The following is an 11,895-nucleotide window of genomic DNA, read 5'->3' as shown; positions in this document are numbered from 1 at the left end:
TTTTTTTTTTTTTTTGTCCAAGGCAAACATTTTAATTTTAACGTGCTCTATAAATGGAAGAAATTGGATAACTGTATAGTACACCCCGTTTCCTCCTTGGCGACTTCCAGCCAAAACAAATAGTTAAATCCCCCTCCCTCTCTTTGAAAAGGCAATCCACCAGTGGGGCTAACTGGCCTAGTGGTATGTCTGAAGGCTCTTTTTATTGAGTGCTCCTTTTTTAAATGGTAATTCCACTTCTTCACAGAGAAATAAATTACCCATTCAAATCTGCCCCCTCTCCTTACCCTGCTGGCCATGCCTCTGCCTGGACCTGCCATGTCGCAGTGTACACTGCACTCCTGCACTGAGCATCTAGAGCAACGCTTGCAGATGGCCAGCACTCATTGCTCAAGAGTATCGCCTAACCAATAAGTGCTTCTCATTGGTCAGCATGGCCAGGGTACCATGCTGACCAATGAGTGCTCAGCATTTGCGAGCATTCTTCTAGATGCTCAGTTCAGGATTGCATTGCGGTGTACAGAGCATACATTGGTGCATGGTGGTTCCAGGCAGAGAGGGCAGATTTGAATGGGAATTTCTCACATTTTGTGGGGACGTAGAATTACTCTTCCAGCCATTGGGGTAATCATACACTATATAATCTGATTGTCCAATCTTTGGATCTACCATCAACTATGTACTGCATGACCCTGTCTAATTTGATACTAATTAAAAGAATTGTTTAGGTTTGTCGTCAAATCGTTTTCATAAATCTACAGAATTTTACAATCGGATTGTATGGTGTATGGCCAGCTTTTAGAATACAAATAGACCTATAAGAGCTACTCCATGGAGGCCTTTCATGCAACATCTAGACATTTTATTGGTAGGGTATTTAGTTTCAGGCATGATGGAGCTCAGTGAATGTTAGTATGTGAGTGAAAGTTGTTGGTTGATGTATAGTTTTGAGGTTGCACATCTTGGAAAGGGAGCTGCAGGTTAGTAAACCTCCATAAAACTACATGGAGATTGTTTTAGCCAGTTAAGTTAAACCATATTTATGCAGTTTGATTTAGTAGTGCTGATGTTGGTTATCTCTTTCACAGGTTAGTATCTGGTGCTGGGGAAATCAAGCTTACCAAGGATGGAAACGTCTTACTTCATGAAATGGTAAGTTTGTTGCTGTAATATAACAAATAGTGTGCTGTGAACAAGTTATGTGACATTCCACGTAGCATAAACAGACCAAACCTTCAAGAAAAGAAAAAGCATTTAGGCGAAATAAAATGGTTGGTGACTTGTACCACTTGATTTTGCTTCCACAAGGAAGCCCACTGGCCTATAGCCAGTGGGCTTACCTGGACCGTCCATGAGATAGCACCTCCTCCAAGAGGAAACACATCACCAAAAACACTTTAGAGGAAATTCTACTGCCAGTCTGGTCAGATATTGTGCCCTCTCTTTCCAGAGGAGACAGAATACATGGAACCTGGAGGATGGAGGCTCCACTCAGGATTCTCGTCTATAGTACTTCACCCTCCTTGATGGTGGGATTCCTGTCCATCTTTGCCCCCCTGTACCTTCTTCCTAAATTTGCAGAGCCTACTGGGTGTTGTATGTTCGAGCAGACAGTTGCTCTCTCGAACTGTATTATCTGCTAAGGCAGATTAGTAAATACAAGCATTGATCTTGATTTCAAGTATCTTGCGGTTTTTAGGCCATTTCCACAGTTCTGCAGTTGGAGCTGCTCATAATGCAGAGAGATTTTCCAGCTTTTTGGGAATATTCCCTCCAAGCATGCCCAAAACAGGAAAGCTCAGTATCAGTCATGCACATCTGTCAGTGTTCACTGAGAACAGGAAGGTGTTTTCCCACTCATCATTTTCAGGATGTAACTCCACATCAATGGTCAACTTTAGAATCTTTCTTAACTAATAAGTGAGGATCCAGGAAACCTTGATCTGAGTTCCTTGTTTTACTTTTTAGCAAATTCAGCATCCGACAGCCTCTTTGATCGCTAAAGTAGCCACGGCACAAGATGACATCACTGGAGATGGAACCACCTCCAATGTTCTGATTATCGGCGAGCTTCTAAAACAAGCAGATCTTTACATATCTGAGGTATTGTTACATCAAAGTGTGGTATTGATATGATGGGAAATATTTATTGTAATAGCCAAGCTTCCGTTGGGCAATTACTGGGTGTATGGCTGAGAGGGATTTTTACAGGTACAATGTATTGTCCTCTGCGTTTTCTTTCTTTGACCCTAATCATCTGTAGCTAATAATTCAGATCTTACCTGCATATTTGAGGGCTTGGTGGGTTTTTGCTAATAGCAGGAAATCCTTAAGTTTTTTTGTCTTAGAAGATTACTCTACATATAATGTGTAGAAAGTTAGGTCTGAATACAGCTTCCTGCATGGATGAATTCTGCATTATCGTCTGGTGATTTTTGCAGTCAGACACCATGCTAGAGTAAACTTCAACTGTGCTTTTTCTATGGCATTCTGTTAAGCAGCATGTCTGCACACTTGAGTACAATTTCCATTATTTAGTGGGATTTATTATACTTTTTTTTTTTGTATAGTACAGCTACTACATGCATCGTCAATCCTGAGTAAGGTGTTTAACTTGTGGCTTAACAACATAGAGACTCTTGTAAAAGCTTATAGCCTAAAGAATATTCTTGCCTTTTAGGGCCTTCACCCAAGAATTGTGACAGAAGGTTTTGAAGCTGCAAAAATTAAAGCCCTTAAAGTTTTGGATGAGGTCAAGGTGTCCAAAGAGATGGATAGAGAGACCCTTATCAATGTTGCCCGAACATCGCTTCGCACCAAAGTTCATGCTGAGTTGGCTGATATTTTAACAGAGGTAAATATGACTACTTTGTACTAAAAAAAAAAAAAAAAAAATGATTGCAAAATTCTCTAATTTTTTTTGTGGTAAGGTTCTGTACCATTTTTGGATGGAAGTGTGTGTATAGGGTCGTATGAGCAGTGAAGTCATTGTATTAAATTTTAGCTGTTGATCATTCCTACTCCATTTTTTTTTTCCCCCCCTCGGATTCTAGCTTTGCATTGAATGCTTGCTTCATTGCCACGGCCTAATAAATGGAGGTCGTTGCAATTTTGTGCATCACACATTAGTTTAGGCGTATGAAGGAGGAAAAGGGTTGGTTGCCTTACCAACCATAATCTTACCTGTGTTTGCCTTCATCCTGGAAGCCTCCAGTGTTCATATTGCTACTGCATCAGAGTTACAGCAACTCCCATTTGTTTCTCCCACACCTACCTCCAGTGCTTGAAGGGGTGCATTCATCTCTTTACAAGATATATATTTTTTTCACATGCAAATTCCTTTGTTTACACACACACACCTTGTTTTTTATTTTTGCCGGGGCAAGAATGATGTGGCTGTGCTGCCTGCAGCCTCCAGGAATACTGACATTGCACATTACAAGAGGGTCATCTAAAATGCATGTGCAACACTGCTGCATTAGGGGGCCAGCTGCACGGAGAGGTAGCTGACTTTCAATTGAAGGAAATGGTGTGCAGAAGCAGCTTATACCAGACAACACTGGTTTCACTGGGCGTTGGAGTATGTTTGAGGACAACGCAGCAGACAAGCTAGGGAGAGAAAAATAAAGTTCATCTCTAAACTCTGTTAGGTTTTGTCAGTCTCTGGTATTCTTACCATGCATAGAAGACAGCACTGTCGGCACCCTCACTATGGCTGTGTTTAAGAGTTAGGGCTGACGGTAAACATTTTTAAGTGCCTTTTTATAATACATTTTTATAATTTATTTATAAAATGTTTGCCTTGTCACTGTGTGTGGCAATTAAGATGATGCTTGTCATCGATATCTGTCTTTTTCTGAGCCTTGTTTGTGCTAGCCACCGCATACTTGTAGCCAAATGTTTAACATAAAAATAATGAATATTGGTGACAATATAAATGTGTGTCTGTGTGCCTTAAACTGGGCTGGTATATTTTTCATATTGTGACCTAAAATAATTGGCTGCACACTACAGCACAGAAGAACATAAAGGTAATCGTTACACAGAAATGTGTCTGAGACCTTTTGATGGTAGATTACATTCTACAGTTTACGTTTACTGTGATCGGAGTGCCCTGGAATGCAGTTCAGGAATCCAATTTGCTGCTTTTATCATTTTTCCTTGTGTGGCTTCCTTTTAGAATGGTTTTAATCATCTCTTGCCTTTCTTGCAGGCGGTTGTGGATTCTGTTCTGGCTATAAGGCAGGAAAATGAGCCAATTGATTTGTTTATGGTTGAAATTATGGAGATGAAGCATAAAACTGAAAGTGACACAACGTAAGTACGGCTTTTAGTGTGCAGCACTAGTGGTGAGTTCTGCATGAAATAATCTTTGGGTAATTTCTTGACCAAGTAGCTGTCAGGATTTGGTAAATGTCTTTTTATATTATAGCTATGTGCAGTGTTCTACGTTTTCTTTTTTGGGGGAAAAAAGAATGAAAAGTGTGTTCAGCTGCAGCTTATGTCTACTTAAAGTAAGCCATCCTGCACAATAGATTTGTAAAAAGCAATATTAGGTGCAAAAGCATACCTGCAGCTTTACTGTGGACCTCCTTTTAAAGCACTTCTTGTGTGTAGGTAGATTTTGTCCCCAATGCAGCAGTCTATCCAAGTAAAATATAGCGAGGCCCAACTGCTGCCCTGTTGTAGGTGGCATGCCCATGCAGAAAATCTTTAATTGCATAGGAACGTATGTTGATGTGCTTCTAGAGGTATGCTCTGCCACATGTACAAATTTTCTTTTAGTTCACAACATTTTTTTCATGTGCAGATGTACTTATGTTTACAAGTGTTTTATATTTTGGTAGGAACCACACTTGTTGACTTTTGTATTATAAGATTCCTTATGTGAAGTTAAGTCTGAATACAGCTTCCTGCATGGATGAATTCTGCATTATCGTCTGGTGATTTTTGCAGTCAGACACCATGCTAGAGTAAACTTCAACTGTGCTTTTTCTATGGCATTCTGTTAAGCAGTATGTCTGCACACTTGAGTACAGTTTCCATCATTTTAGTGTATGGTTATTAAACATTCCTTGTTTTATTTCTGTCTTAGATTATAATTCTCTTTTCTCCTTTTTAATTCTTAGGCTTATAAGAGGTTTGGTGCTTGATCATGGGGCTCGCCATCCAGACATGAAAAAGAGAGTCGAAGATGCATACATTCTTACATGCAATTTGTCTCTAGAGTATGAAAAAACGTAAGTTATTGATTTTGCCTCCTATGGGTAAAACTCTTGTGTACACAGATGTCTTTTAAAATTCCTCTTACTATTTAGTAAAGGGAGAAATTGCAATTTCCAGTTCAATACATTTTTTATTAATGTTTACAATAAAAAGCAAAATACAACAATCAACTTGTATCGAAAATAAACAATAGAAGATAAAAAATTGTCCTCATAGATTTACCGGATAACTGTAGCATTCCTTTACAAGGGAGCTGAATATGTGAAGTAACAAGGGTCAACAAAAACATCATTAAATACCTAAATCAAGGTAGAAAGAACCAGAATATGTCACTGTCGGATGAATGATCAAAAGAAGAAAGGAAGTCGAGGAGGCCAGTGAGAAATTGAGAGAAAGAAGATAAAGCAAAACAAGTAATAGAAACCGGAAGGCTCCATACGATTGGGGAAAATTGTAGGCTATAAGGTGATGAAGCTTTCAGAAGAGAGTGAGAGATGGGTATATTGTATTCTTTGGTTATCCAAAAGAATACTGGAAAGTTTCTCTTTTATAAAATAATTTGGTGTCAAGCTTCCGCAAATTGTATAAATTGTTTCTTCTAGGCTTTAGCAATGGTTTGCTTTGCTGCTAACAAGATATGTGGTCAACTTGAACTGTGAATTGGGAAGGTTTAAGATTTAGGAGTGTAAACTTAAGGGAACACAAAAAAGGATTGCAAAATGTGAACAAATTGGTCTAAAATCTGCTTAACATAGGGCATGCCCAACATATCTGCAGCATATTTCTGCAACATTCTTTTACCGGTTAACGACCTGTACACAGCAGCATAGCCCTGCGCTATGTATTTAAAGTTACTTTCGCAAATGGAGAGACCACATGACCACCAATGCAAAGCCCTTTTGACCGTGCTGATCAATGAGAAGCGCTTCTTAGGAAGGAGCGTGTGTTCACAGATAAGAGCAGTGGTGGGGGTAATTCAGTTTTACCCTTAAGGGTAAGGGCTTCTATAGCCATGCTAAGAGGGAGTAGACGGTAGACATCCCTGTCTTGTTCAATAGAAATTAGGTGGATAATAGTTCTTTCACCGGTATATTAAATCTAGGAGATGTGTATCCATTTCAGGAAGCATGGAACAAAACCAAATCTCTCAAGGGTCTACTCAATGGAGTTGAACGCATTGGCTATGTTTGGCTGAATACTTGCATTACATGCTTTATGTACTTGCCAACTGAGGATGTACAATAGGTGCAATACTTGGAAATGTGCTTGAACAAAAGCTCATGAAAAGATGGGGCAGTCCTGGCATAAAGTGTCTATCTTATTTGGTTGTTTCAGGGAAGTAAACTCTGGATTCTTCTACAAAAGCGCAGAGGAGCGCGAGAAACTTGTTAAAGCGGAAAGGAAGTTTATTGAGGAAAGGGTAAATAAAATCATCGCTTTGAAACGGAAGGTGTGCGGTGATACTGGCAAAGGCTTCATTGTCCTTAACCAGAAGGTGAGCTAACGGTGTATGTAATTTAGGTAAAGCACAGAGAACACCCAAGAGTGATATATAACACCCTTGGCCTGCAAATCTGTGCAAGATTGAAGACTGTCCTTTTCCTCTGCGTCTGGTGAAAATACCCATTCGCCTGCACGTATTCATAAGAACAGTACATAGTTACAGATGTAATGTCTCCAAGTATATTCCTACTTCTGCAGTCAAACTTGAGAAAACCCCGCTATATGTTGTGTTCCCGTTCACACAGCATAATACCAAAACAAATCTGGAATCAGCTGGAATACCTGCTGCAACATCTCTTCCAGGGATCTGTCCTCATAGAAAGATTTAGGACTAAAATTAACTTCAATAACATATGATGCAAACTCCTCACAACCCTCCCTAACATTACAAAGGAGTAGCCAAGTAGAAATTTTAACACTTAAGAAACCACAAAAACGTAAACTAAGTAAAAGTAATTAAAACTACTAGAAGCTTTTTTTCTTTCTTTCTTGGCTTTATGCTATGTGAATGGGAACATGTAACAAATAAAAATAGGTGTTATCCCAATTTGACTGCTAAAGTGGAAATTCTCTTTAAATGCAGCATAATCCATGAAACTGATGCTGCATGTCCTTTGTATGCCACTAACATAGCAGATTTTAGTTTACAGATATTTAAAGTAGGGATGTCCCGATGCCACTTTTTCAGGCCCAAGTACATCCCCTCATGTACTTGCCGATACCAATTACCGATACTTTCTTAAAGGGACAGGTGACTTTAAATGATCCATAGTACATCTACATGTTCTGTACTATGGATCATGATTTAACCTATTCATGTTAGGGGAGAATTGTAAATCTATTGCTGGAGTGTAGTGGAGGTGTATGCTGTATATATGTACAACATATACATTACACACGTCCAGTACACTATAGCAATAGATTTACAGCCAGCCCCGTCCCAGCTTCCCTCACTTAGTTTCACTCCAATCCCTGTTGCCTCACGCGGTGCCTCTTGTAGTCGGCGCTTGAGCAGGATCGCTGCATCGCATCTCGGTGCTCAGCTTGTGGGAGGCGCTCACAATTCTGCCCTGCTAACATGAACAGGTTAAATCATGATCCATAATACATATACAGCACATACGTCCAGTACACTGCAGTAATAGTTACAATTATCCCCTGCTAACTACTGTTTTTAATTTGAAAAATATTCTAAATTTACTAATTTCATTTGGTATCATTGTAGATGTAAAGATAAGTGGCGGCGAGGCAGAAATTACCATATTTGTTTTTTTCCTTTCAGGGAATAGACCCATTTTCCTTGGATGCCCTTGCCAAGGAAGGGATTGTAGCCCTCCGCAGAGCGAAGAGGAGGAACATGGAGAGGTAAATTGAAGGTTTTTTTTTTTTCCATTTTTTTTATTAGATCTCATAGTCTCTGTATATTACATGATGTATTAACCTTAAACCTTTTGTCTAGATTAACTTTGGCTTGTGGTGGCAGTGCAATGAATTCGGTGGAAGACATCACTCCTGAGTGTTTGGGACATGCTGGTCTTGTCTATGAGTATACAATGGTATGTTTTAGAAGGTTACCCATCATAAACTCTTCACATCATCACTAATGTTTTTTTTTTTTTTTTTTTTTTTTTTTTAAATGTACTGCATTTCTCATTTTAGGGTGAGGAGAAGTTTACTTTTATAGAGCAGTGTGATCATCCACGCTCTGTCACTCTGCTGGTCAAGGGACCAAATAAGCATACTCTAAATCAGATAAAAGATGCCATTAGGGATGGCTTGCGGGCAGTTAAAAATGCAATTGAAGATGGTAAGTTGTGTCCAGGAACTTGAGCCTAAATATGAGATTGAACCTATTCCTGTCGGGTTATTTTATAAAAACTATTGCAGACTTAGATGGAACTAGTCTGCATTACGCGGGCACAAAGCTGCTGCTTTTCCTGTGCACCATTTTAATTAATAAGACCCTGAGAAACCGTTAATCAATAGGTAGTATAATGGCATGTCTGGCTAATTCTTTACATTTAGTTTTGGTCCTTGCATTGAAGTTTATTTAGTAGTTGTTTTTCTCATCTGTTATGTGGCCAGCTTCAGATAACATCACTTATGGTCACTAGAGGGTTGTCACCTAGTAAAGGTTACTACTCTGATAGCATGTACAGCTTACAATGTTCACAAAACATCTTGCCACTTGCCTATCTACCACAACATAAGCAGATTCTAGTCATGGAATATTGTATAGTCCACAGTCTTGCTAGTGTCCACACATTGCCCACCGGTCATGTATCCTGTATAGCTCCAACATTTGACATGGTGCTAATGCATTGCTGTCTGTGTTAAGCATACTGTCTGCGCCATTACTTTCTGAGTGGATGGAGCATGCTGCTCTGTGGTCTGAAACGTGCAGCAGCAATGGGGGTTGGAGCATGTTTTACACAGATCCTCTATATTAATGGTTGGATCCATGGTCGTGTAACTGTAGGGTACTTAACACATGACTGTAAACAGTTCAGAATACAGACATTTTGTACATATATATCCTCTCGTCACATTTCCCATCGCAACACAATCCTCTTATCACAAGATGAGGTTTCCAGGGGCTACTGAATGCTGAGCCAGGGGTGGGGAGAGTGACACTTTAAGAAAAACCTTGCTGCTTTGCTTATATGTAAGGAGGCTGGTATTTTTGGGGCCCTGCTAAATCGGGAATGGAGTAGGTGGCTATTCCCAGGAACATTATATAGCTGACCCAGATATTGCCAGGGAGATATCCATAATGAGCTTGGGATGCAGCAGTGGTGTTTGCAGTGGCACTGGAATGGAAGGAAATTATACTTCAAAGAAAAGTACACTACTGATCCAGGATCATGCACTGCTGAGCAAGTCATGATATTTCCAGGTACAGTCAGCTGTCATAAGTGTTCATTCTTGTAGGGGCACTGCTAAGTTGGCGATGTGAGGTACTGATGTTTTCGGGGATGACTCTGGTGTCTCAGGAATGGGGGCATGCCAATTTTGTTCCCATAAATTGGGAGTGGTGTGGACAGCAATGGTATTTTAGGGGATGTAAATATTTCCAGATCCAATGTTCTGTTGAGCTGGAGAACTAAGAGGCACATGGATGTTAATTAGGCCAAATGTACAAGACAGGAAAACTGGAGCAGTTACCCATGGCAACCAATCACCTTCTCTCTTCAATGTGTTCAGTTAAGCATTGAAAATGAGAGATAAGCTGTTTAGTTGCCATAGTCAATTCCTCCAGATTCTGTCTGCTCCAGTTTTTAGTAAATTCCCCTCGTTTTTTATATTAACAATATATGTGAAATTTTCTTTCTTACACAAACAAGCATGCTTTTATCTGTTTATTGTTCAGCGAGTAGCCGTTTAATAAAATTCAGTTCCATCTCTGTAAACATTTAGTGAAATGTATTATAATAAAGTTGGCAGTCATTTCACTTTTTACACATTATACCCAGTGTTGCATGCACCTCAAGTCTTACTGTCTTTGTGTGCACAGGATGTGTTGTGCCTGGTGCGGGTGCATTAGAAGTTGCTATTGCCAATGCTCTTGTCAAGCACAAGCCTAATGTGAAAGGACGAGCCCAGCTCGGTGTCCAAGCTTTCGCAGATGCTCTTCTCATCATTCCCAAGGTACTAATGGAAGTGTTTGTATGTGGTGGAAATAAAAATGTCTGTTCCCCTCCTGTTCTGTTACTCTGTTTTATATATTTGTTGTGGTAAGTAAATCGACTCTTAGGACAAATCTTTTAAGTCATATCTATTTTACTTTGGTATGTACTCTTAAAACTGGTTTTGCAAAGTATGGTCATTTAAATGTTACTTGGGTATAAACTTCCAAAAATCCTGTTCAAGGGAAATAGTTGAAGATAGATGTTGAGGTTTTAGTTGTGTATGATTACATCTTGTTGGTGCTACTCATTCAACAGGGTAATTGCTGTCGTCTGACCAAATTGTTTCTTTCTTGTAAATAATTCAATGAGGTGGACAGGAGCAGAATGTACTTTAATATGGTATGCTGCATGCTCTGCCCATGTGCACATTTCCCTTTTTGCTAGTTTAAGACTGATCAGAGCAGCTGCCTTTTTGTTACCCCGAAAGTAAGACCTAGTGGATCTCTGTAATATAAGACCTACCACCGAACTAGGTCTTATTTTCGGGGTAGGTCTTACATTACAGAAATCCCTGAGGATAGCGCTAGGTCTTATTTTCGGGGTAGGTCTTACTTTCGGGGAAACATGGTAATTCATATGTGGAAGCTGTTCACCTAGTAAAGGTTTTTATTTGTCTGTCTGGTCCTGAGATTTGCACAGCTGACACACTGCACAACCCTGTCTGGCAGGGCAGGAGACCCAATTTCACTCTGCTGCAGTTGAGGTAATACAGGTCTTGTCACTCCCCCGGTCTGTGACTGGACAGTAAATGGAGGAGCAGGACGCTGATGAGGTCATCTTTCATTTTGATCTCTTAGCATGTCCCTTGTTAGCATGTGAGTAGTACAGATCAACTGATGGGCTCCATGTGCTGCCCCTCCAACTCCTTGCCTGAACTCTACAGTAAAAGGAATAGGAGACATTGTTATTGGGTCAAAATCAGGCTCTTACACTGGAGTAAAACATGTACATTTAAAGTTACACTATACTCGGGCGTTAAATCTTAAAAATGCATTCAAGTAGCTTAACAAAAAATGTATCTTATTTGTGTATCACTCGGCTGTAGCTTCTCAACTCATCTCTGAATGGGTGCTGACACTGACCTTCCTTCTGGAGGGTGGCTATGTGTGTTCCCCATGGTCCCAATGTGTGTTGTATAGTAGCCACCACTCCAAGCTTGCTCCTGTGATGACTACAATCTTGGGTTTTAGTTTACTAATTTGTACTGTGACTGTAGTCCATTACGGGAGTGAGCTTGGAGTGGTGGCTACTTTACAACACACACAGGGACCATAGGGAACACACATAGCCACCCTCCAGAAGGAAGGACAGTGTCGGCACCCATTCAGAGATGATTTGAGGATCTACATCCGAGTGATACACAAAGTATATTTTTATCTAAGAACATTTTATAGTTCTATCCAAACTACTATGACAATCTAACTTTTAATATTTTATAAATGCTGTAAATTGGGTAGTAGTCACACTCTTGTAACTT

General features: G+C 39.8%; 1 protein-coding gene across 4 annotated transcripts in view; it reads left to right on the top strand.

Moving 5' to 3' along the window:
- Positions 1 to 11,895, top strand: part of CCT6A (chaperonin containing TCP1 subunit 6A) — a 24,450-nt gene that overhangs the window by 2,285 nt on the left and 10,270 nt on the right. For 2 of the 4 annotated variants that reach the window (XM_018571023.1, XM_018571021.1), the window contains exons 2-11: positions 1,089 to 1,152; positions 1,969 to 2,103; positions 2,681 to 2,854; positions 4,214 to 4,317; positions 5,130 to 5,240; positions 6,562 to 6,721; positions 8,012 to 8,094; positions 8,189 to 8,285; positions 8,389 to 8,536; positions 10,244 to 10,377. In XM_018571023.1, coding sequence (XP_018426525.1) covers positions 1,089 to 1,152; positions 1,969 to 2,103; positions 2,681 to 2,854; positions 4,214 to 4,317; positions 5,130 to 5,240; positions 6,562 to 6,721; positions 8,012 to 8,094; positions 8,189 to 8,285; positions 8,389 to 8,536; positions 10,244 to 10,377 — 1,210 coding nt within the window. The remainder of the gene's footprint in view (positions 1 to 1,088; positions 1,153 to 1,968; positions 2,104 to 2,680; positions 2,855 to 4,213; positions 4,318 to 5,129; positions 5,241 to 6,561; positions 6,722 to 8,011; positions 8,095 to 8,188; positions 8,286 to 8,388; positions 8,537 to 10,243; positions 10,378 to 11,895) is intronic. The other 2 variants (XM_018571025.1, XM_018571024.1) reach the window with 2 other exon arrangements.

Source organism: Nanorana parkeri, unplaced genomic scaffold (genome assembly GCF_000935625.1).
Source record: "Nanorana parkeri isolate BGI_ZX_2015 unplaced genomic scaffold, ASM93562v1 scaffold1654, whole genome shotgun sequence".
NCBI classification, from domain to species: domain Eukaryota; kingdom Metazoa; phylum Chordata; class Amphibia; order Anura; family Dicroglossidae; genus Nanorana; species Nanorana parkeri.
The sequence above is the reverse complement of the archived record's forward strand: the minus strand, read 5'-3'. Positions and strand labels throughout refer to the sequence as shown.